This window comes from Barbus barbus (assembly GCF_936440315.1).
Source record: "Barbus barbus genome assembly, chromosome: 24".
NCBI lineage: Eukaryota > Metazoa > Chordata > Actinopteri > Cypriniformes > Cyprinidae > Barbus > Barbus barbus.
In genome coordinates this window covers 5032750-5057697 of record NC_136752.1, presented here as the reverse complement: position 1 = coordinate 5057697, position 24948 = coordinate 5032750, and the positions used below count along the sequence as shown (strand labels likewise).

Sequence of the window (24948 nt, the reverse complement as noted above, 5' to 3'; positions counted from 1 at the left end):
CATTGAAGTAAAACGATGGGAAAATCTCATTATGAAATGTTTTTATGCAATACACAGTTATTTGCCACTTTTTGCAACTTCCATTTGCCAAGATAATGGCGCTGAATCTACTCCAATAATGCCTGATGTGGTTTGAGAACACCTGGCAAGGTGTTCCATACAGAATCTCTTCAGATCCTTTCAATTCCCAAGTGCATATTGGTGCTGATCCTCTTTAGTTCACCCTACTAATTTTCAATAGGAATCAGGTCAGGGGAATGGGTTGGCAATGGCAGAACCTTCATAAGGTTTTTAATGATTAGATTCATAAATACTTTTTTGCAGTTTTGTGTTGGTAGTCAATCTTTCTCCTCCGATTGCAGTACCGTGTGGAATCAATGATGTTAAGGATTGCAAAACCAATGAATTACATCCCAGTGACTCCAAGCACACAGCAGCGTGCCCAGCAAAGAGCCCCACAGTGCATTCCGCTCGTCATGGAGCCAGAGTCGCGTTTCTATAGCAACTCTGTTATTGTGTTGGATTTCCAGTCACTGTATCCATCCATCATCATTGCCTACAATTACTGTTTCTCCACCTGCCTTGGACGCGTTGAGAATCTTGGAACGTAAGCATACTTTTGGATTTAGAGTAAAACGACATTAGATCTTGTGTTGTAGCGTATATTAATGCAGCATTTCTAAGATCCACAGTATCTGATTTGTGGTTCATTAGTGTTTATCTCTTCCTCTCTCTCAGGTGTGATGAGTTCAGGTTTGGTTGTACATCTCTCAGAGTCCCTCCTGACCTCCTTTACCAGCTCAGAAATGACATCACCATTTCTCCCAACGGTGTCGCATTTGTTAAGGTAGTTCTGATAATGCCATTAATCTCTTTCCTTTAAATACCTACTTTTATGTGATCCTTAAATGGCATTTGAGCCATTTAATTTGGTTGTGAGTAGTTGAAATGGAATACTACTGTACTGTAGCTTGAATCCTTGCTTGTACTGTATACTGTACTGCCTGCTATTTGTGAAAAATATCATGTGAAACCGGTTTCCAAAAGTGTGACTGTATCGGCTTCTCAAAAATTGTCCCAGGTTTATGGATATCGACAAGAACTCAATGACACAATTAACCAACATTTTCTTATGACTTATTGCTGTTATAAAACAGTAGCCACAGGAATATGATAATTAATACCAGGGTTCAATGAATGATTAAAATAATGTTGCTGTTTCTTCTGCTTTTGGTTACCAAGCATCATGAAGGTAATTTTATGAACAGAAACTGATATAATGCAGTGATTTAAAAAAAATTAAACGCATGTTATTTTTTTGCTTTGAACGCATTTCATCCAGCCAGATTTTAGAGCAAAAACTGTCAATTTTATAATATCTTGTACTCAATGCCTGTGTCCAAGTCAGCTCAACTCAAATCTCTGTGTGTTCAGTCATCAGTGCGAAAGGGTGTCCTGCCAAGTATGCTGGAGGAGATCTTGAAGACGAGGATCATGGTGAAGCAGTCCATGAAGGCTTACAAAAATGACAAAGATCTATTACGCCTGCTGGATGCCAGGCAGCTTGGCCTTAAACTTATTGCTAATGTCACATTTGGTTACACTTCTGCCAACTTCTCAGGACGTATGCCCAGCGTTGAGGTGGGTACTGTAACTTTACATTTTAAATCAGTGGTTCTAAACTGAATGGTTGCCACCCAGAAATGAGCCACTTGACATATTTGAACACAGACAGAAAGGAAAAACAACTAACCATGTAACCAGTAATTGTTTTGATTGCAAAATAAATAGCCTTATCACCTTTTTAAAAGTTTTGATTTAAATTGTGTTTTTGGTCAGTAGGTTTTTGGCTGCTAAATTCAAGAAACTTTTACAGACTGAACACTAGTTAATAAGCAACTAGTTAATAATGAATAGTGTTCCCTAATCTAAAGTGTAGTTGATTTTGGTTTTTGAATGCTTATGTATGATAAATAATTTTAGGTTTACCCTTGATGTTTGACTGGAAGGGCCAGTCTTTCTTACTTGGTATGCAGCAGTGTTGTATGCAAAATTTGCTAATGACCAAATACATAATTTAAAACCATGTCTTTTCTTTAAGACCCAGATTTTACATTTAAACCTCAAATGGTGACCTAATGCAGTTTGTGTGTATGATTACTATGTTGCCAAAGAAACCAGAGAACATATTCTGTCTCTCTCCTCACATACCAGGTAGGTGACAGCATTGTGCACAAGGCCCGAGAGACTTTGGAGAGAGCCATAAAGATGGTCAATGACACAAAGAAGTGGGGAGCACGTGTTGTCTACGGAGATACAGACAGGTAGAGAAATAAAAAAACTGCCTCAATTAGTTCATTTCAGTGTAGATGTGACCTACAATGTTTCTGACAAGCAGGTGTGCTCAATGTTTTTTTTTTTTATTACTCCAATTTCTCCACTTTGACTCATTCAGTCTGATTTACAGACCTTTTTCTTACATGAATGGTAAGCATTATAATATTACTAGATGAATTAGCCAAGAATAGTGCTGTTGAGGCACTGCCTCCCTCTGAAACTGTTCATTATTGTGGTGGGCCAAATGCAGTTCAGTTTTCAAATTTAAGCTGCCTTCTGATTTGATTTTTATGAAATTCCTGCTCCGCTGGTATGAGAGTGTGTTCCCTAAAAACAGAACTCGGTGTCAAGTTAATATACCACAGTGTTCATAAATAAGCAGGCACTATTAACATAAACATCAAAATGTTTTGTTGTGCAGTAGTTTTGTGTTCAGTGTGAACAGACAAATTGCTTGTCAGTTCAATGAATAATTAAAATGTGTAGCTAATATCACTATGTTGATGTTTGTTCTGCTTTTGGTTATAAAGCATCATGAAGGTCATTCTATGAAATTCACATTTGATTTGCATTCTTTTTTTTAACATTTCATGCGGCCAGATTTTAGAGCAAAAACTTTTCTTTTTTCTTTTTTTTATACTCAATTTTATAAAAATGTAATTTTATAATATCTTTCATACAAAATAGACCAATTGCTTGTCAGTGGAAATTTGTTGTTTTGTGCCTGCTTAGTACACTGTTATACTGTCTCTGATACTGGTCCGTTTCTCTTTTTTAGTATGTTTGTGTTGTTGAAAGGAGCAACCAAGGAACAGGCATTTAAGATTGGTAATGAAATTGCAGAGGCTGTCACTGCTACCAACCCTAAACCTGTCAAATTGAAGTTTGAGAAGGTTTGTGAAGTGGTTTGTGTCTATGTGTGTACTCCTGTTTTTATTGAAGGGGAGCTCGTTTAGGCCATATGATTGCTGTATTCCAATTTTGTGACTGTCTGTGTTCTTGTGTGTTTGGGTAGGTGTACCTCCCATGCGTGTTACAGACAAAGAAGCGTTATGTTGGATACATGTATGAGAGCTTGGATCAGAAAAACCCAGTCTTTGACGCCAAAGGCATTGAGACTGTACGTCGTGATGGCTGCCCTGCTGTTGCCAAGGTAACTAGCATTCCAAAATTTCCTTTTTGCCGAATCACTTAAAGTCCTGCTCCACCTGTCATTCACATTCCAGTTATAATGCAGTGTTTCTCAACCGGGGGCAGTTCAGATTGATGAATGAAATTCTATTATGTTAGATTCTGGAGCGATCTCTGAAGCTGCTTTTTGAGTCACGTGACATCAGCCAGGTGAAGCAGTATGTGCAGCGGCAGTGTGTGAAGGTGCTAGAGGCCAAAGCCAGCATGCAGGACCTCATTTTTGCCAAAGAGTACCGTGGCAGCAGATCGTACCGACCAGGAGCCTGTGTCCCTGCTCTGGAACTCACCAGGTGAGTAAGTGTATGAAAAGGTGGGTCAATGCCAAGTATGGATGTCATCTGAGATTAAAACTGAAATATTAAGAGAGATTTACAGGTTATGGAAGACCGTGATGGCACTTGTGTTTATTATTATGCAAAAAAGTTGCATTTGTTTTGTAATTGAGGTAAAGTGCACATCTATGTCATTTTAGATTCTGAGCATTTCTACACTTTATTCAAGAGAAGATAGTTTTCATCCGATCACTACACTGTATTATGTATGAGATTACAGCAGACTATTTAGATGAAATGCTTGTTTTAGCACTGTTCGTTTACCTCTGTCATCTTTTTAACACTGTGATCAGAGACATATAAGTAGTGTGTGCTTTTTTGCATTCCCCAGCAATGTGGTCAGAACTAGAGTTTAGTTTGCCTTTGCCTACCAACACATAGGGAAACATGTGACGCATGTCTGTAACAAATTAATATGTAAACACAAATGGAGTACATATGAGAGCACAGCACACCTTGATGAGGTTGGAATCACTTGAGCTGGTTTTAAGTGCTCCAAGCAAGAAGCAGAAACAAGTTTTCCATTGTGTTTTCTTATTCAAATTGTCCATTCTTTTTAGAAATATTAATTTACATTATTGCTTTGTCAAAGTCTTTCTTTGCCTTTTATCATCCCTACTTAAATGTGTTAAAAGTGAGAGGGAAAAAAATACATAAATCACATTGGTGTACTAAAAGTAGCATTTTTATTGTTACATTCAGAAATAATATAAAATAGTGGTAAATAAAACCGACCATTTAGAAACATTCTAAACACTGTAAACGTGGTACCCCTCACTGCTAAAAAAAAAATCGTTCAAATGTAACATTATACAGAACAATGAAATTTTTGTTATAAAAGCATATGTTATTTTATTATTAGTGCTGTCAAGCGATTAATCCCATCCAAAAAAGTTTTACATAATGTGTGTGTGTACTGTGTATATTTACGTTTATATATTTATATTCATATAAATTATATCATATATAATATATAAACGTAACATCTTTTTCTTAAAAATATACATGAGTGTGTGTATTTATATATACATAATAAATATACACAGTACACACACACACATTATGATTAATCGTGATTAATCGTCTGACAGCACTATTTATTATATATTTATTATAGTTGTATTTATTAGAAAACAACATTTATTATAAACACCAAGCCTAAATGAAGCTAAACTGAATTACCAGTGTGTAATGTGTAGTGTTGCTTTCGTCAACGAAAATTATGACTAAATATCGTCGTCAACAAACCTTTATCATGTGACGAGACAAAACGTAAATGCTGGCCATGTGACGATGACGATAATTAAATGTATAATGCAATATTGTTGACGAATAAAAACGAGACTAAATGTGGTTTACAAAATAAAAACTGCTAAAATGTCTCTTCATTTTCATTGACCAAAACGAGATGAATGAAATGTTATAACGTTATTTCTTCTCGTTTAGTCCCGTTATTATTATTATATTGCAGTATTTCGGTTTCCTGTGTATCACTTCTGGGGCTGCATCAGGTCGCACTGCGCAGACGCAGGCGTCACTTCCTCAAGCCCCACTCGCGGCATTATTTAGAAGACGTCAACAAAGTTAAGTCTGACACGGAGAATGGGACTGATGGTTGGCCGGGGGTTCGTCTTTGGGAGATGCGTGTAGGCTACTTCTAACATGTTTGGTTGGTAAAATAAATGTTGTAAATTCAAATCAGAGCGTCTTCCGTGTCTGGAATGGATGTATTCTTCAGTCTATAAAGTAAAAATATGAGAGCTTAACAGAATTACCAGCCCGAGTCAGTCTTTTTCCCCTTCTCCCAAATCAGATTATACTGTTTCAGATATTAAAATAGTTCAGTTTTGTATGTAATGGCAAAGTTATAAAATTTTTCTTTAGGGTTTTTTTTGTGTGCTTTTTTTTTAGTTAATTTAGAAAAACGTTTGGAGCATTTTTTTGTTCGTTAAATAAGTTTTTCTAACGACCAAGCGGCCAGCAGCAGACCGGCAGGCTGATCATAGCCATGTTTGATCAATTTAGCCTTCTCAAATCATCACGACTTGCCTAAAATAAAATCTATAGATATACTAAAACAGTTCAAGCATATAACAATGTTTAAACATCAAACCTAGATAAATGTGCGCTGCATCCAGTAGTTTGTGCCGAGAGTGGAAGTTAAAGCACAGGACATGGAGGCGCCGGCGCAATCAATTAAATTTTTTTTCAATGGAAACTATTTACGCCACAATTTTTGCTCATAAAAGTAAGTAAATACATCATTCGTAACTGTAAAGGGTCTACTTTTATTTGTACATTTACAATATCAACAAAACTTTTTATAAAATAATTTTATAAAATAAAGGGAAATAGATTTTGCGTGTATAATTAGGAAAAATGTTGAAATCATCAAATTTTGATAATTCTGTAATTTAGAAATCTAATACATTAGCGAGCCACCCAAATGACTGCTCAGCTGGAAAACACATATATCTGATGAATCTTATATATGATGCGTTTGGTTGAGTAAAGTGCTTAGTTTACTGGTGTGTTTATTCACTAATTTTATTGTTTTCAATATAAAACTTGGAATGATTTGTATGTATTGGTACTTTTTGAACATTTCCAGCACATAATAATACTGATAACCTTGATAATTTTGATCACTGTAATTGTGAAATGAAATTTAATCTCAATACTACACTACATAAATGAGTATACTCCCTCTGAACATAGATATATTTCTGTTTATCACTTTTTAAATTCATGGAAAGATGACAGTATTGTATAATTTAAACGTTTACTTAATAAAAAGTATAGAAAATGTCACCCCATCTGTAAAATAAATAAATTAGGCACTTTTGCTTAAATGAAGGGTTGCAAAACTCTTTTGGAAATCCAACCATTAAATTAAATCATTGTGTAATGTTCTAGAATGTAGTATGTCCATAACTTAAAGAATGCTTCTCTGACTTTTCTTGGCATTGAGTTGTATAAGTTCATATTCAAATTGTCACATCTATCCTGTTTAACTCATATAAGAGTCACTGTCATGTTGAAAAAGTGCCTAATGACTGAGGAGTGAGGAGAGGGCAGCATCTTCTGTTCAGTTACACATTTAGGTTGGTATGAGTGTCTTTTACAGATTCAGTCATTGTGCTGAATTCTTCACTAAAATTTGCTGAGATTAAGCCATACAAATAAGACGGTAACATTTTTCGTTAAATGATGAAATAAACAGAGCAGTTCATTGGTTCACCCATGCTTCCTCCTTCAGCTTTCGGTTTTACAGTGCTTTATTGGAATGACCAACATTTTTACATTTGTATTGCCAAAGCATATAAGTATTTGCATCATTGCAGTAGAACCGACCAAACGAAATGCTCCTTTCGTAGCACTAGAATTCACTAGAATTCTATTGGCCTGTGCTGTAGTCAATCTTTATAGTGAGTGAGTGAGTGAAGTGAGTGAAGTGACATTCAGCCAAGTATGGTGACCCATACTCGGAATTCGTGCTCTGCATTTAACCCATCCAACGTGCACACACACAGCAGTGAACACACACACACACAGCAGTGAACACACACACACCGTGAACACACACCCGGAGCAGTGGGCAGCCATTTTATGCTGCAGCGCCCGGGGAGCAGTTGGGGGTTCGGTGCCTTGCTCAAGGGCACCTCAGTCGTGGTATTGAGGGTGGAGAGAGCGCTGGACATTCACTCCCCCCACCTACAATTCCTGCCGGCCCGAGACTCGAACCCGCAACCTTTGGATTACGAGTCCAACTCTCTGACCATTAGGCCACGACTTCCCCGGCAGGAAAAGCCACTGAGAAAGTCAAACGCACGTTGTTTTGCTCTTACAATAGTCATCTGCAAAATGAATTTCAGGCTTAGTCAAACATTTTTGCAGGAGTAAATTCATTTTTATTGACACTGCCCTAGATTTCTGCATGCAAATTGAGGAACCCCGCACACACATTACATAATAATCCAGGGAAACTTGCAGAAAATGACAGTGTGTGCTCTATAGCTAATTAGTGCAGACATTTTTACTGAGTGATATCAGGTTTGCACATTTGAATACGTGTCTGTTTTTCCAGACAGAGCTCAGTTTGTCTGTATGCTGCAGGACTGCCTTACTGTACCTTAGGCTGCTGCCTAGCAACACGCCCATTAACAGATGCTGAAATTAGATCTGAGCCATAGTTGAGGGGGAATTCTGTCTTCTGTTAATATTGCTGCTGTTTATATGTTCTGATTGCAGGCTGAATCTAAATGCTTTAAAATATCAGAAAAGTTGCTGTCCAAGATTTTTATTTTTTTTTCATTTTGTTTTTGCTTTTTCTTTTCTGTCTCTCAGGCGAATGATGGTGTATGATCGTCGTTTAGAGCCACGCGTGGGTGAGCGTGTACCGTATGTTATTGTGTATGGGATGCCAGGATTGCCGCTCATACAGCTGGTTAGACGTCCTGTAGAGGTACTGCAGGACAGCAGTCTGCGCCTCAATGCAACCTACTACATAACCAAGCAGATCTTGCCACCGCTCGCACGAATTTTCAACCTGATTGGAGTAGATGTGTTCAGCTGGTACCACGAGTTGCCAAGGGTTAGTTATTTGTCATTTTGTCTTTTAGTATATGCAAAATTATAAACGATTAAGCTTGAAATTGAAACATCATTCACCATAAATGGGGGTATCTACAAACTAGTTCTTGTTCCTTTGCTTCTGAATTATACTAGCTAGTATTGATATAAAGGTACCATCTGGCAAATGTGTAATGTTTTACTTATTAAAATACTTGTTTAAAATACTGTCCAGTTTCATATGCAAAGACAACTGTAAGTAAACCAGTAATAGGTTAACTCTCCTGAAGAGTAAAAACCATTGTTGTCTGGTTCTCAAATATTGCTTGAGCAATGAATTTTGCATTCAACTATTCAGATGAGTTCTCCTTCCTGGTGTCATGTCTGTGTCCTGTTGATTTAAAAAAAAATAAAAATAAATAACGACTGATTTCCCAAATACTGCAGTTTGCTAAGGACAACAGGTAGCACCACACCAAACAAATGGCATTTGTTTGAGCCATTATTGCTGTGTCAGGCTGGTAACAATGTTCTAACTAATAGAGTGCAGAAAAGAACCACAGTGTTTGCGCAGTTTATTTATTTGTTGGGTATGAAATTCAATCATATAGTTAACTCGGCAAATACAAATTGGAGAAGGTATTTTAACATTTAAAAAACTGTGCACTTTACCTTTTAAAAAGCACAGTTAAATGAAAAGAAATTTCCAATGAAAGTCTGTGGTGTTATTCACTGCATAGGTACAGAAGGCATGGAGCTCTGTGAATGGAGGCGGGGAAGAGGGCACAAGAAAAGGCACCATCTCTCAGTACTTTACAACACTGCATTGTCCTGTTTGTGATGAGCTGACACAGCTAGGAGTGTGTGAAGGTTGTCGGGCTGAACCCCAACGTGTTGCCGTCCACCTACACCAAGACCTGCGGCTTTGGGAAAGCCAGCAAGACCAGCTCCTAAAGGTAAGAAGTCATGTTTTCTTAGTCTTAGAAGGCCATAAAATGCCATAGTTTGTTCAATGATCATTTGATTCCATCATTCCAATACATTCTTCGTAGCAACCTGTGTATGTGTTGCTTCAAGAGAGCAAACATACATTTGTGTTGTTATTCTTTCTTTTATATTAATTTAGTCATACATTCATTTCTAGGGCTGGGCAATATATCGAACGTGATTATGCGCATCTCGTCTGTAAAGTCGATTCCATGATTAGCGTTAAATCTCCATCACCTGATTTCAAATGGAACAACATTTAATACACAGACTGTGCGTTCCAACCGGGATGTATCGCCCTCCAAAGGGCACTTCGGAGTAAAAACAATCATGGCCGCATAATGAAGGGTCGTTCCAAACCGAAGTGCTCAAAACTGTCCACTTCAAAGGGCCCTTCGGGAATGAAGGATTTCGAAGGGTACAATTGATGGACACTTTGGGCTCCCATGATCCTTTGCGCAGATGCTTTGCATGATGACGGCGCCTCCGTGTGGGCACGAGATGATGCTGCAGAAGGGCACTTCAAGAAACAGTTGTTTAGTCCCCTACACCCTTCAACCCTTCGAAGCTCTCACTCCGGAAGGTGAACCCTTTGAAGGGATTAGGGCATAGGGATGAGCCCTTCCGAATGGAATGCAGGGAGAGCCGTAGATTGCCGTTAATGAATGCGTTATTGAGTAGCTTGTCAGTGAACTACGGCTCTGTGTATTAAATGCCGCTCCATTTGAAAACAGGTGGAGATTTAGCGCTAATGGAACCGGCTTAACTGACGAGATGCGCATAACAATCGCATACGATATATTGCCCATCCCCAATTTATACTGATTTATTGTAATGATGGCACTGAGGCAGAGTTAGAATCCATTCGCAGAAGTTTATTAAAAGGGGTTTTAACAAAAACGTGAAGTCAGGTCAGAGGTCTATACCAGCATCACAGTTGAGTCCGTTGATACACACAGGGGCAATCCAGAAGGCGGAAATCAGTAGGCAGGCAAAGAGTTCGTACACAACATCAGTCCAAACAAGCAAACAAGGCAGAGGGGCAAATCCAGGAAATCAGAGTCGAGGTCAACAGGCAGAGTTATACACAGCAAGGCAATGAGAAAGACAATGGTAAACGCTTGGTAAGGCAGGTAAACTGGCAATACTTCGCAGTTTGACATGTGCTCAGTCTCTGGCTTATAAAGCAACAAACAGGAAATGGCAGTAGAGGAAGCAGAGGGAGTGGCAAGCAGTCAGTACTCTGGTGAGCTCCCTCTGCTGGTTTGGTGTTACATTTATCATATAATCATTTTATTACATTTTATCATTTATAATACATTTAAACAGATTATTTCATTCATTGGTCATTAAATTATTATATTTTATTCTTCCATTGTTTCCAAAGTCTGAGAATTGAAACATGCAAATGAGATTATTCAATACCGTTAATGTCAATGCTCTAATGTCTGTTAATAACTTTGCAAATTTTGTAAATCATTATTACTTTCTCTCCAGGGGCCTGTTCTTCGTACGTGGATTACTCAATTTGCTGGATTTTATTGTTGACGATTTGACATGATCCAGGATAGTTACGTTTTTTGAAGCTCATCCTGGAGCCAAGTACTGCTTTGTTGATTTAATGTTTCGAGAATCGATATATCTGCCCTTTCCGATTAACATGTCACAGACATGACCGTGCATTTGACTAAAATATCTGGATTAAGTTGTCTAAGATTACTCTTAACTTGTTTGAAGAACCAAATTAGTCAAAAATCAGTTATCAGGATTAAAAGATCTGGTATCCATCAAATCATCTCAGTATTAAGCGAGGTACGAAGAACGGCCCCCTGCTTTTTTTTTTTTTCTTTTCCGGCTTTCTCAGTCAACTTATTGGCTGACAAAAGACTGTTTAATACCCAAAACTCATTAACAGTGAGTCTTTTCTGGTACCCAAAACTGTATTAACAACTATACTGATTAGTTGTTCAGATACTAGGAAAAAAATTACAATAAATACATTTTCTAACAGGATTTGGTGCCTGGGTCTAAATCTAATATTTCTGGTGTGGAGATTTGATCTTTGTTGTTGTTGTTTTTTTCACTTTTTGAAAGATTTTTTGTGTGAAAGAAACTTAAGCTGTGATGGTAACCAGATTTGGGCCCTTTAGTCAAGTCTGGCTACATGAGACTAGAGGTCAAATGTTTCATGTTTGTCATATATCAGTCTTTTATGATCTTCTGTTGTGATTTGATTGACAGGTATGTAGAAGTTGCAGTGGGAATGCAGAGCGTCAGGTGTCATGCGTCTCATTGGACTGCCCTATACTCTACAAATTATCTCGCGTTAATCGGAATTTTTCCCGAGGACCATATCTTCGCCAGCTGCTGGAGCAGTTCTGATAGTCTGTCCCCCTTTCATTTTACTCTGGTGCTAAACACTGTGCCATTCAGCACAATTTCTGTGTATAATAGTTTAAAAAGGTGCGTTTTTCTGTGTCCTTGGGGAGTTTCCATCTTATACTGTTTGATTTTGTGTGGTACTGCAGTGCTGTGGGACTAATGAGGCCTTAAATACAGAAAAGAGGAAGATGATTTCGATGCACTGTGTTTGAATTTGCTTGGTAGTTGTCTTTTAGTGTTGTCTTTAGTACATTTCTGCAGATTGACAGGTCAGACATTTACAGAATAATCCTCTCTAAACTGAACCCTATGTGCTGTAGCAATCTGTAAATGAAGCAGATTCAGTTCTGACTGTAAATCTTGTGGAGCAATGTTTGACTCCAGTGCTCCCCCCCCCTTTCATTAGATCAGTCTGTTGTAAATAAACCTTGCATATGATTATCCAAATTTCTGTCTATGAACACGGATAAAAAAATAAATAAAAAAAAAATCTAAATTTTTTTTCACATGTATGTTCTGGGAAGTTTTATGTCCGTCCATTCTCTACAGAGGCAAGTCTGAGGACAAGCAAGTCAATATCAGCCTTAACTTAACACTTCTGCAATATGTTTGATACGTATATATTGTCTTTGTGCATTATTGTTCTTTTAAAATACTTTTCTAATGCTTTATCTACTTTAAACTAGACATTGTAACTGACCTATGCTACCTACCAGAGCTACATAACCTGTTTTTGTTAACTTGTAAAAATTAAGGTGCTTTGTTTTTTAAAGAACATTTGTGGGTGGAGATTTAATATTGATATAATAAAATTCAGTGTATTTAACAAATGTTTTTGTTAAAATGGGTCCTTTGGTTTTTTTTACATTTTGGGGTACACACTACGCTTTACAGATCTGTATTGGAAAGGGCAATGTTTTTCATGCTTGTTCAGTGACCCATAAGCAATTATTGACACTAACAATTTACTAACAATTGACAGGCGATATGAAAATAAAGTCAGTTATAATAACTGGCAGCTGCTGTCTTTAATCATGGGCCATGTCCAAACTGTCACTCTGTAGACGATATTTGATGTTTATACAGTCATGTTCAGCGAGACCTCGAACAAATAAGATCAAGTCATGATAAAGTCATTTCTATTACTTATATCGGGTAGCCCTATGACACTTGAGGCTTGTCAGGACAAAACCAATTTATACACAAGTCACATGCTTGGCATCAGTCTTTGAGGGGCAAAAAAAAAATCACAAAATTTAAACCATAATGTGTTGTTTATTTATTAACAATCATTCAGTATGATTTGAAAAGTGGAAATATTTTGTAAACAAAAGGTAAGGACTTTCAACAAAGTCTTCAGCATCAAAATATTAATGTAGCTTTATACATTCTTTCAGACCATACAATACAAAAAAAGAAATGCTTCTTAATTTCACAAACTAATGTACTTGTGAATTGTGCTGTTACCATCATACAAAATACTTTAATTTATGGTCAATTAATCAACAATAACAAATAAGAGCAAATCTGAGGCAAATGAGAGAAGAGGTATAGTCCAACATCCTAATATACATTGGTGTCCAATAATTAGGCTGATCTGAAATAACAGGACAATTCTCAGTTAAATGTGCAATATGCTAATTAAACTTCTTTAGGATAATCCTGTACAGTTGTTGAGGTTATGTAATGGATGTCAAACATGCAGTTGGCATTTAAAAAGTACCAAATCAACTGGCTAGTGTGATCTTTTCACCCAAGAAAAAAAAAGCAGCCACTTCTCAGTTCCTGGCTAAGAGCTAAAGGCTGAGACAACTTTGTAGTGCAACATATTAGTCTTTCTTCTCCCTGTTGAGGGACATTAACAGTTTGCGTCTGGGAGAATCTGTGGAAAAGGGCAGTGTGTGAGACAGAGAGGCCAGGGTTGTGGGGTCTCTTGAGGGTGCTGGCAATGAGACGGTCAACGATTGGGCAGCAACATCAGGTGGCACTGAGGCTTTAGAAGGAGAGCTCAATAAGCTGGCATCGTCCATCTCTATCACCTCAAAGTCTGCATCATTCCACTCGTCAGCTTCACTTTCATTTTCTTGCTCCTCTTCTTCCTCCGCATTGTCCAGCAGTGCTTGCCGGTACTCACTATCATCAGCATCCTTGGAGCGTTTCCCTGGCGTTTTCCGCAAGGTGGCGTCCCCTCCTTGCGATGCTAATTTGTACAAGACAGGGAACAAGATAGAAGTGAAGGTGGATGTGCCAAGTGCCAGGTACATCAGCAACGGCTGATTCTGCACCTGCCCCAGTAAGAAGCCCAAGAGAGCTGGCAGAACCATTTCTCCAAGAGCTGCCCCCACCACAAACACCGCAGCTGACCGCCCTGTCACAGTCGTGTACTGCTCAACCCATGAAATTCCACTAGGAAAAGTGGTAGACATAGAGACACCATATATAGCAGTGCACGCCCAGAGCATAGGGGAATTTTGGCTAAAAAGACAAAGCAGGAGAGCGGAAACTGTGGTGCCCACTAGACTCAGTAGGATTAGGATGCCTGGGCGCAGACAAGCCGCAAAGAATATGGCCAGACCGCGACCAGCCGCAAACGTTCCCCAGAAGAGAGAATTCAGTCCTGCTGCCTGAACCGGGTTCATTCCAACATAGTCCTTGCCATATGTAAATATAAAGGAACCATACGCCACCTCACTTCCAACATAGAAAAAAAAGAACAAGGACAGCAGGAATATGAGTATGTTATGGCGTTTGGAAAACAGCTGCTTTCCTGAAGGTGATTTTGCCCTATTCGAGTTGGGGGAACTGCAGGAGTACAGGAAAAAAAAGATGAGCGACACCAATAAAACAAAAGCACCAATCACAATGTAGGCCGACATTGATGTCAGAGTGGTGCTCTTTAGAGGAGAAGTTGGCAAGGTGGCATTGAAGATCTTGGAGGCATGGCCAGATGTGTAAGTGGAGCCAATGTCGGAACTGTGGCCAAAGAGCAGCTTGGCTATGATTGGAGAGGCAAAGGCTCCAGCAGCAAAGCTGAAGTGCAGAGCCTGCAGGTGAGGTCCAGCTTGTTCTCCCCATGTATTCAGTATGAGAACATTACCGCCTGTTGACAACCAGAAACTCAATTACAGTAGTACCTGTTAAGTTATATATATATATATATATATATATATATATATATATATATATATATATATATATGCTTAATGCTGCTAAAACTCATACTGTTAATTGCTTAATGCTGGACATAAATTACAACACCTTGTCTACACCAGGCACTTATCTTACCTTACCTGTATCTAAAACTCCCATTGACACCCCCACACCAGACATCAAAACGGTGAGCAGCCAAGCCTTTTTACAGAAAGGAGTAGCAGACATCCCAAATGCTGTGATTAACAATGAGAAGCCTGCAGATATAAATCAACTGTGAGTAACAAATCACTAATCATACTTTATAACATCACACATGTATCCAAAAAAATAAACATACAAATACAAAATAAAAGGGACAACATACTCCAATGTACTACTGACAAATGTCCTGAGACTGCCATGACTTTTAAAGTTTCTAAAACATTACAGCTAAATAAATCTACAAATCTGTGGGGTCCTAACACAAAACATAAACCACATGGCTCCTTTGGTAACAGTCACTAAACTCATACAAGATAGCTTTTCTGTAGCCTTCTGTTTATTTTGCTGTTCTATGCTTTTTCTTTCTCTTTTTGATTAATTTCATCATCACCCCAAAATAAAGGTTAATCAGCTTAATCAGGTGATAGTGCAAGGACTGCAGATTCTCCAAACCTGCTGCCTTTGCATTATGAGCCCATATGGTTAACTGTTAGACTAACTCCTATAATCAGTTATAACACACTTTCATAAGTAAATGATTACAAAAGTTAAATATTAAATGGCTCTTTCAATTAAAACAAAGTCCTTTTCTCTATGGAGTCTATGGGCCTTACCCAAAAGCAGATGGGGATTCACACAGTCAAACAGGATCCCTCCTAACAGGGAACCTCCAATATATCCCGACGAACGACCCACAAATATATAGGATAAATTACTGATGTTCTTGTTGACATTGACAGCCAGGTCTTCAAAGGTAGGGCCCAATACAGAGATGGCCATTCCCTATAAATATAGCATATAAACAAATTCATAAATATAAAAATACACGATAGTTAATGTGCACATTCTGACAGGTGCACATAAAAAAATGGATTGATATCTTACAGAAGTACAGCCTTAACATTTGATGGTACTTCTATATTTACATACCACAGCATTTGCACGGTACTCCAAGATAATTTAAACACTACTATGCTATTATAAATAATATGGTATTTAAAAAATAAAAGGTACTTTAAGTGTATGCACAGAATCTGTTCATAAATCATGACTCCTGACGTGATTAGATCTATAATTGTTCAAGTTAGTTCTTGACATTTAAAGGTAAATAATGTGCTTCTGAAGAGACAATTCAGCAATTTTTATACTAATGCCACACTTTAACATTGTGGTATGAGTAGTACTGCTTTACTAAACTAAACTCAGCCTGATCTAATATCAGCCACCCTACTGTGTACATGGTGTTGTCTGCATATAGTACCATGCTAATACCACGGTAATCAAGTACATTCCACATACCATGTTACATACTCCATGGCACATATGGTACCCAAGCAGTATCATGTCAAAATATCATAGTATTACTCCGAATTCATAGTACCCAGGCCAAGATGAACCTGTTACACCACTGCTAACTTGTCTGACATATTCCCCTATGCAAATAATCCTGTTTCACGAGGATACTGCAAGGCGACCAGGAAATTACCATAACAATGATTTTTAACATCTATTTTGAGTTACACAGACACAGGACAATACCTACATACATGAAATAACAAGGGATAGGATTTTAAGGCTGCAAAGCACAAGTTTTAGGTTTTCATGTGAAGGACTTCTGTTTTAAATTACATGTTACAACAATCAAACCGAACATGCATAGACCTACCAGACCGAGAAATGATGCACAAAGCGCTAGGCTGATTAGCCATCGCCAGCATGCCCCAGTATTACCAACTACATCAACCTGATCAGTTCCCGGGTTCAGTACCCTTTTGCCCCCCTTCAGAGCGCTTTTCAGACCCTTCTTCACGTCTTTTCGTTTGTCGAAAAGCGTATCCTCTTCCTGCTCGTCGTGGTCAGTGCCCTCTTCCATCTTAGCGAAACGAACGTGTTTTTTCTTCGGCGCCGCTTCAGCGGAGGGCATTGCAGCACGAGCTCTTGTGCACGAAAAAGCTGTCAACGCTTTCGTTGGTTTATGGCCGACCTAAAATGACCCACATTTGACCTATTCTTGCCAACCAACGTATTGTATTTATGGTTTTATAAAAATAAAAAAACAGTAAAACCAAACAGACATTTGGCGTCGATCATAAGTAAAGCAGAAATATCGCGTGATTATACACTGTAAATTCCAGGTACTAGTTAGAAAGCTTGAGGTTCAAAACTTCCGTATACTAGGCGCGCACGCGCACAAACCAACAATTCTTCTACTTGCGGCTTGCAAACCAGCTTACGTGCATATTGCCATCTCTCAAGCTGGCGTGTGGATAGACTTGAAAACTAACTCTCTCTCTCTCTCGGTCTCTCTCTAGGTCTATATTTATACATTTATTTATTTATTTATTTATTTTATTGTATGCTTAGAAAACAACAACATTCTCATAACAAAACAACAGACCAGTCTTTTAGTCCAGACTGACCGCCAAGCCCTTTTTTGTATATTGCTGCATCCAAGGGTGCGTGGATTCAAGTTTTCTCAATCGCTTTGTCACAATTCTAAAATTTATTTACTTTATTGTATTTATTTATTTATGTATTTTTGCTGGTTTAACAATAAGTTCAGATGTCTGAGCAATCTGAGGAAAGTCGTGGCCTAATGGTTAGAGAGTCAGACTTGTAATCCAAAGGTTGCGGGTTCGAGTCTCCGGCCGGCAGGAATTGTAGGTGGGGGGAGTGAATGTCCAGCGCTCTCTCCACCCTCAATACCACGACTGAGGTGCCCTTGAGCAAGGCACCGAACCCCCAATTAATCCCCGGGCGCTGCAGCATAAAATGGCTGCCCACTGCTCCGGGTGTGTGTTCACGGTGTGTGTGTGTTCACTGCTGTGTGTGTGCACGTTGGATGGGTTAAATGCAGAGCACGAATTCCGAGTATGGGTCACCATACTTGGCTGAATGTCACTTCACTTCACAATTAGTTTGTTGTTTACATCAGATTTGAATTTCTTACTGATTCAAGCTAAAATGTAGGCTATATGTGGTTGGTTTTGGCATATGTGCAAGAGAGTAAGTAATTGTCTACAGTTTGCACAGTAACTAAATGCACATGGCTTGTTGATCAAAACTGATGAGCTGATTCTCAGTGAAACTGTCAAACTCTTCACTACTTCTAAGCATTCTTTCATTGTGCAATGAGATGCAAAAAGATCAATTCAATTATCAAAATCTGTCAGATGCATGTACATGCATGGGACACTTATTTCCCAGCGATATCGTCTACATGATTGCACAGATACTATTTAAACTGAACTGACCTGGACGATGACATCATTGAATTCAATAATGAAATGCCTTTAACTGAAAATTGAGTGTTTAATCTTGTCATTTTACATTATTGACACTATTTTCCTATTCTGATATCGGAAAGTTGCTTTGACACAATCTGTATTGTTAAAAGCGCTATATAAATAAAGGTGACTTGACTTGACTACTGTATATTCCAAAAATATCTGACATGGAATGTTTGTGATGTCTGTTAAGATAGTAAACAGCCTGTCATTGTAATGAAATAATCAACCAGTCGGGTTTGGAAGCATACAGAGTTTGCCCACTACCATTTTTGAACAAGAAGCAATGTCACAACCCTTTATGCATCCATCAATTATCTGTAGAAATGTATTATGTAAATGTAAATGTTTACCTACCATTGAAATCTAAGTCTAAAATGTTAAACTTGATATAACAGATAAAAATGGCCAAAATTCACTGGGGAGACTCTAGCTTGGAAAGGGGAGGGTGTTAATAATGGTCATCTTAGATGATCGTTCGGATGTATTTAATTATAAAACCCTTTATAATCTATAATAACATTAAACTTATTTTATATTTTCTCTAAACCTTCTTGGATATTAAGACAGGCACCTGCAATTCTGGCCAAATTAAAGACACTTTGTGAATGAATTTGCACGTTATAATTTAAGGATCATTAATGGCCCTTGTGTTTAATGAAACAACAACAAAAAAAGATTGATTAGTGAAATGAAAGAATGATTTAATAAAAAATCTGAATGATTAGTAATTCTAAGCATTAGAGGGGGGAAGTCGTGGCCTAATGGTTAGAGAGTCGGACTTGTAATCTGAAGGTTGCGGGTTCGAGTCTCCGGCCGGCAGGAATTGTAGGTGGGGGGAGTGAATGTCCAGCGCTCTCTCCACCCTCAATACCACGACTGAGGTGCCCTTGAGCAAGGCACCGAACCCCCAACTGCTCCCCGGGCGCTGCAGCATAAAATGGCTGCCCACTGCTCCGGGTGTGTGTTCACGGTGTGTGTGTGTGTGTTCACTGCTGTGTGTGTGCACGTTGGATGGGTTAAATGCAGAGCACGAATTCCGAGTATGGGTCACCATACTTGGCTGAATGTCACTTCACTTCATTGTCTCTAATTGGCCTGTTTAGCTAAACCCTCAAAACACTTCTTATTTGGTACAGTATTGCATGATTTGTAGATTATATATAATAGTTTACACTTTACATAAACATTTGCAATTAGTTTTTTTAAAAGGTAACATTACATTCTTAAGGACTCTGTGCTTGCATCTCTTTTCAGGAGCACTTGTGCTCCTACTTAAAAAAATTTGGAACACCTTCTGGTCAGTGAAAGAAATGAACCTTCCTATTATAAGGCCATATTTGACTCCTTTAAGTTTTTTTTTTTTTTTTTTTAACCTTTGTAATGCCTCTAAATTTATTAAATGTATGCCATCTTCTGTGCCAAAAAAAATATTTATAAACTTTTATCAAAAATTAAATTAAATTAATAAGATACAATCAGGAAAAAGAAGTTACCAGTCAAATGAAATCAGCATCAACAATTCATCTTTGCACGGCACAGAAGAGAACAAATGTGGCATTACAGACCTTTTGACAAGACTCAGAGGTGGCATTAATGCATTTCATAATAACAATGTTATGAAATTAATGTTTTAAATATAAAGTTTTGAATACAGATACGTTAAACAATTTAAATGACGCAATTTATACTTTAAAATGAAACTGAAACCACCAGTAGGTTGCAGCAAGTCACTGTCTTTGTCACTGAATCCTTCATTCAATCGATTCTTTCAAATGACTGATTCATTTAGGAACGAAGCAAGTGACTCCCTTTATGACTCACTAGATTTGTTCAAAAACACAGATTCATTCATAAACGAAACGAGATGAGCAGCGGCTCAGCTGTGATTTGTTTGGAATTATTTTCATTGACGAAATAGAGCACAATCAGACAACAGTGTTCCTAAAATGTAAGTAACTTAATATTAATGTATAAAATAAAAAAATGTATAAACCCGTTGTATGAATTCAATTTCACATTTGCAAACTCCCCTTATAATCATTAAAATTCTGTCACTCATCTCACAAACTTCCATTTTAATTGATGAAGCTCTCTACACTGCAAGCTAAATCTATTATTTACATCGTCTCTACACTTTGTTTGTTTTAATGAATGACAAAAACTGCAGGTATTATGGCCAATTACAAAATAGACACATCGCGCTAGGTTTATGTGCAGACCTGGGGTCGCTTTCGTAGTCTTTTGAATGGATAAAATAGAAATCACTTTAATTTCCAAATAAACCTAACCAGTTGGAAATGAAAAGCAGTCAATGTCAACAACAACACAAAAGTAGATGGTGAAATGTTATGGTGAAAAAAACAAATATTGCATGCTGAAAAATACATCTAAACATTTTGACCAGTGTGACAAAAACACTTTTTTATTTTGGTGGCACTAGCCAATTTACTGACACAGTTGTTTTGAAGTAGCCTATGAAATGTTTTGGGTGATTACTATATTTTGCAGACATGTTCTGTTATTCAGACAAAGTTCCGATGTTCCAGAAAACAGTTTTGATAGTTGCATTTATAGATTAGAGAATGTTTCGAAAAATAACTGCACAGTGATAGAAAAAAATCTCTCTCTCTCTCTCTAAAACACTATTTATTAACAACAGCAGTAAATACTGTAATGCAGAGTAGGAAAAAATGTCTGATAAATCTCTACAACTATAATAGATTAAATAAATAAATAAATAAAGTTAGTCAAGACAAACTTTAGGCTGGCTTGAGAAAGCCTAGCCTGAAAGTTTTAAGTAGTTAAAGCAGTTGGGGTTGCGAGCTCTGTGGACCCATGTATTATTGAAGTCATTAATTATTTAGCAATTAAACCAGTGTCTATAATTTTTACTATAATTTTGTAAATCTATAGATATTTTTAATGAGACATTTAAAAGGAAGAGTAGTTCTCTTATTAGTCTGTTTAGACAAACCCTAGATAAAACAAACGAAACAAGACCTGAAAAGAACACATATTATACAGACGCTTTATTAATGCACGACGTGGAGGCAAAGAACCGCCAGACGCAAAGCGGAGGGTGGTTGCCTCTGCAAAGTGGCTAGCCGTTGATTATCCCGCTTATTCCATGGTCAATTGGTCATTTGCCAAGTTATAGACAAGTTAAAACTTGTATTGCTCTTTGCAGTGCAATATTTGACCAGAAGGGTAAAAATGACGCTTATTTTCGTTACGGCTCGTTAGCGCTAGCATTCTGCCTGCTTCAAATCAGACACAGAGATGAAATAGTGCGGTAAGACTACATTTATTTGAATGAATTATAGCATGTATTTAAATTAATTGTCGATTGAGAGAGAGAGATGACAGTTGTGTGTACCTGCTTGCTGCGTCTGAGCTTCTCTCTCTACGAACAATTACTTCAAAAACAGCGATTTTATCACCTTGTTGCTGGGTAAAGCGATCTAGTATCTATCTTTTATTTTAACAATAAAAATCGCGGTGAAGCGTTGACAACAAGTGTATGTGTGTGAGCAGCACAATCTGCGATCTCCGACCTCTCTCTCTCTCTCTCTCTTGTGTGTGTGTGCCACTGCCAGCAGTGATGTGTGTGTTGATTAGTGTGCATCAATTAAAGCAGCGCATTAATATGGAACGGTGATTAAACTGACCTGGAACTACCTGTGCAGTTAAACGAATTTAATCAACACCTGCCAGCCAATCAGAATCCAGTATTCAGACAGACCATGGCATAATTACATTTTCATATAATATATTTCCAATAAAACATTTGAAAAAGGTTTGTAAAAGCTGTTTTATGTTTGTTTTGGCCAGAGTTTGTTGCATTTACACAGTTTTGACCAGCAGGCGTCACCAGCATGTGTTGTTTCAAAATCTTTGAAACAGCTTTGAAACAATTGGTCCAATTAATTCGCTTTGAAAAGGTTAATTTCTTCCCTCACTATTTAGCAAACTAGAACACACGCGGTCGCACAACAAAAGACGGTAACACTTTACAATAAGGTGTCATTTGTTAACATTAGTTACTGTATTAACTAACATGAACAAACAATGAACAATGGATTTATTACACTATTTATTAGTCTTTGTTAATGTTAGTTAATGAAAATACAGTTGTTCATTGTTTATTCATGTTAGTTCACAGTGCATTATTAACTAACAAACACAACTTGTGATTTTAATAATGCATTAATAAATGTTGAAATTAACATTAACTAAGATTGATAACTGCTGTAGAAGTATAGTTCATGTTTACTAATGTTGTTAACTAATGTTAACTAATGAACCTTATTGTAAAGTGTTACCCAAAAGACTATCACTGCATAATGATTTCGTGGTTAACTTTTTTTAAACCTCACCTCATTGTTTTATTTAATGAAAAAATTAAATTATTATGTATTATTATAAATAAAAATTTTTTTAGATATGAGATTATTCTCTCTCTACTTTATTATTATTCTATTCTCTACTCTCTCTACACTCATGACTGCGTGTCCTCTCACAGCTCCACATCTACGATCAAATTCGCTGATGATACTGTGGTTCTGGGCCTCATCACCAACAATGATGAGACCGCATACTTGGATGAGGTAGAGAGACTCACATCATGGTGCCAGGACAACTGTCTCTCTCTGACTGTGAGCAAAACTAAAGAGCTGATCATGGACTTTAGGAAGAGACAGCAGCAGCCCTACACTCCTCTTATGATCAGTGGGACCCCTGTGGAGAGGGTGAGTAGCTTCAAGCACCTCGGTGTAAACATCTCCGAGAACCTGACTTGGACTACACACATCCAAACACAGGTTAAGAAAGCCAGGCAAAGACTGTACCATCTGCGACAGTTGAGGAAATTCAGGGTCTCACCAGCAATCCTGAAAACTTTCTATTCAGGGACCATAGAAAGTGTATTGACTCAGTGCATCTCAGTGTGGTATGGAAACAGCTCCAATCAGGACTGCAAAGCACTACAGAGAGTTGTGTGCTTAGCTGAGCGCATCTCAGGGTCTGCTCTCTCCTCTCTGCAGGACATCTACCTCAAACGCTGCAAAAATAGAGCTGTCAAAATTATCAAGGACTCTAATCACCCTGGTAACCGTCTATTCACTTTGCTTCCATCTGGTAAGCGCTTCCGTAGCCTGATGGCAAAAACTGAGAGACTTAGGAGGAGCTTCTTCCCCCAGGCCACCAGGCTCCTAAACTCTTAACTCTATGTCATAACATCACTTGATTCCATGTAAATATCACCATATCAATAAGCTATTCATAATTTTTTTCTACCTCATATTGCTGCTATTTAAATACCCTGTACAACTTTTTTGCACATTCCTGTTATATTACTATTTAAGTCAACAACATACTGACCTGCACATTTATATTTATATTTTTTATATTTTATTTTATTTTATTCTTTTATTTATTTATTTTTTTCTTAATATTTGTATACTATATAATTGCACTGTCCTTGGAGCGGACCTGACTTACATTTCACTGCTGGTTATACTCTGGTTTATGTATGAGACAAATAAAAATCTTGAATCTATTGATGACAAATTCAATAACCATTTTGTTCGCAATCATAGCAATATGAAATCTATTCCAGCGTCAGACCTATCTATTAACAAACAAGTCACATTTAAAATATTAGATGCAAACTATAGTACACTCAGTATATTCAAAATATTGGAAAAACATTACAACAGATGACAATTTGTTAATCTTTTTGTTATGTTACAGAGGAGAACTGGCCCCCCGACTGAGCCTGGTTTCTCCCAAGGTTTTTTTCTCCATTCTGTCACAGAGAGAGTTTTGGTTCCTTGCTGCTGTCGCCTCTGGCTTGCTCAGTTGGGGACACTTCATTTCTAGCGATTATCGTCAATTTGATTTCGCAAATACTATTTAAACTAAACTGATCTAGACAATGACATCTCTGAATTCAATAATGAAATGCCTTTAACTGAAAATTGAGTGTTTAATCTTATTATTATACATTACTGACACTATCCTCCAATTTGATACTGTTAAGTGCTTTGACACAATCTGTATTTTTAAAAGCGCTACATAAATAAAGGTGACTTGACTTGACGACTTATTCTTTGCGATTTTAAAATGAAACATTTTGGGTAAGAACCTGCTACTGTCAATTTTTTCGTAGACTATAATTCCTATAATTGTCTTTGATATGCGTAAAAAATCTTTAAAAAGTCAAAAATGACTTTCGATGTTTAATCTTGTATATTTTTTAGTTCGTTTGTATTTTCCCCTCTATCTTGATTATTTATTATTATTGTTTTATGATAGGCCTATGTCTCATTCTCTATTGTTGTTGTTCTGTAAACTGTAGATTTTTATAATTATAAGTGTATAATTATAATAATTGATCTATAATTCCTACTAAAAACCTGGAACATTTTTGCTGTGTGGTTAGGTAAGGTCTCTTTGAGGAAATGTTGGGTCTGTTTAAGAGAATCTGACGTCACCGCCTGCGC

At 37.5% G+C, this 24948-nt stretch overlaps 2 protein-coding genes across 4 annotated transcripts in view; one reads left to right on the top strand and one right to left on the bottom strand.

The window, feature by feature from the left end:
- Positions 1-12830, top strand: part of rev3l (REV3 like, DNA directed polymerase zeta catalytic subunit) — a 62582-nt gene extending 49752 nt beyond the window's left edge. For all 3 annotated transcript variants that reach the window (XM_079375148.1, XM_079375147.1, XM_079375149.1), the window contains 10 exons: positions 363-607; positions 739-847; positions 1435-1641; positions 2215-2324; positions 3116-3230; positions 3353-3490; positions 3628-3818; positions 8208-8454; positions 9173-9388; positions 11661-12830. In XM_079375148.1, coding sequence (XP_079231274.1) covers positions 363-607; positions 739-847; positions 1435-1641; positions 2215-2324; positions 3116-3230; positions 3353-3490; positions 3628-3818; positions 8208-8454; positions 9173-9388; positions 11661-11801 — 1719 coding nt within the window. In that variant the 3' untranslated portion in view covers positions 11802-12830. The remainder of the gene's footprint in view (positions 1-362; positions 608-738; positions 848-1434; positions 1642-2214; positions 2325-3115; positions 3231-3352; positions 3491-3627; positions 3819-8207; positions 8455-9172; positions 9389-11660) is intronic.
- Positions 12679-17337, bottom strand: LOC306843601 (sodium-dependent glucose transporter 1-like). The gene is made up of 4 exons (XM_079375150.1): positions 16822-17337; positions 15770-15938; positions 15092-15208; positions 12679-14901 (listed from the first exon to the last, which is right to left on the bottom strand). The coding sequence occupies exons 1-4, from the start codon at positions 17077-17079 to the stop codon at positions 13631-13633; spliced, it is 1815 nt and encodes a 604-aa protein (XP_079231276.1). The 5' UTR covers positions 17080-17337; the 3' UTR covers positions 12679-13630.
- Positions 17338-24948: the final 7611 nt, after the last annotated feature.

What these genes read in the sequence shown, in the direction of transcription:
- LOC306843601 (XM_079375150.1), bottom strand. Translation starts at nt 17,079, where the DNA reads ATGCCCTCCGCTGAAGCGGCGCCGAAGAAAAAACACGTTCGTTTCGCT. An exon ending in GAATCCCCATCTGCTTTTGG is followed by an intron (nt 15,209 to 15,769) that starts GTAAGGCCCATA and finishes TTATATCTGCAG; the next exon opens with GCTTCTCATTGTTAATCACA. An exon ending in AATGGGAGTTTTAGATACAG is followed by an intron (nt 14,902 to 15,091) that starts GTAAGGTAAGAT and finishes GGTTGTCAACAG; the next exon opens with GCGGTAATGTTCTCATACTG.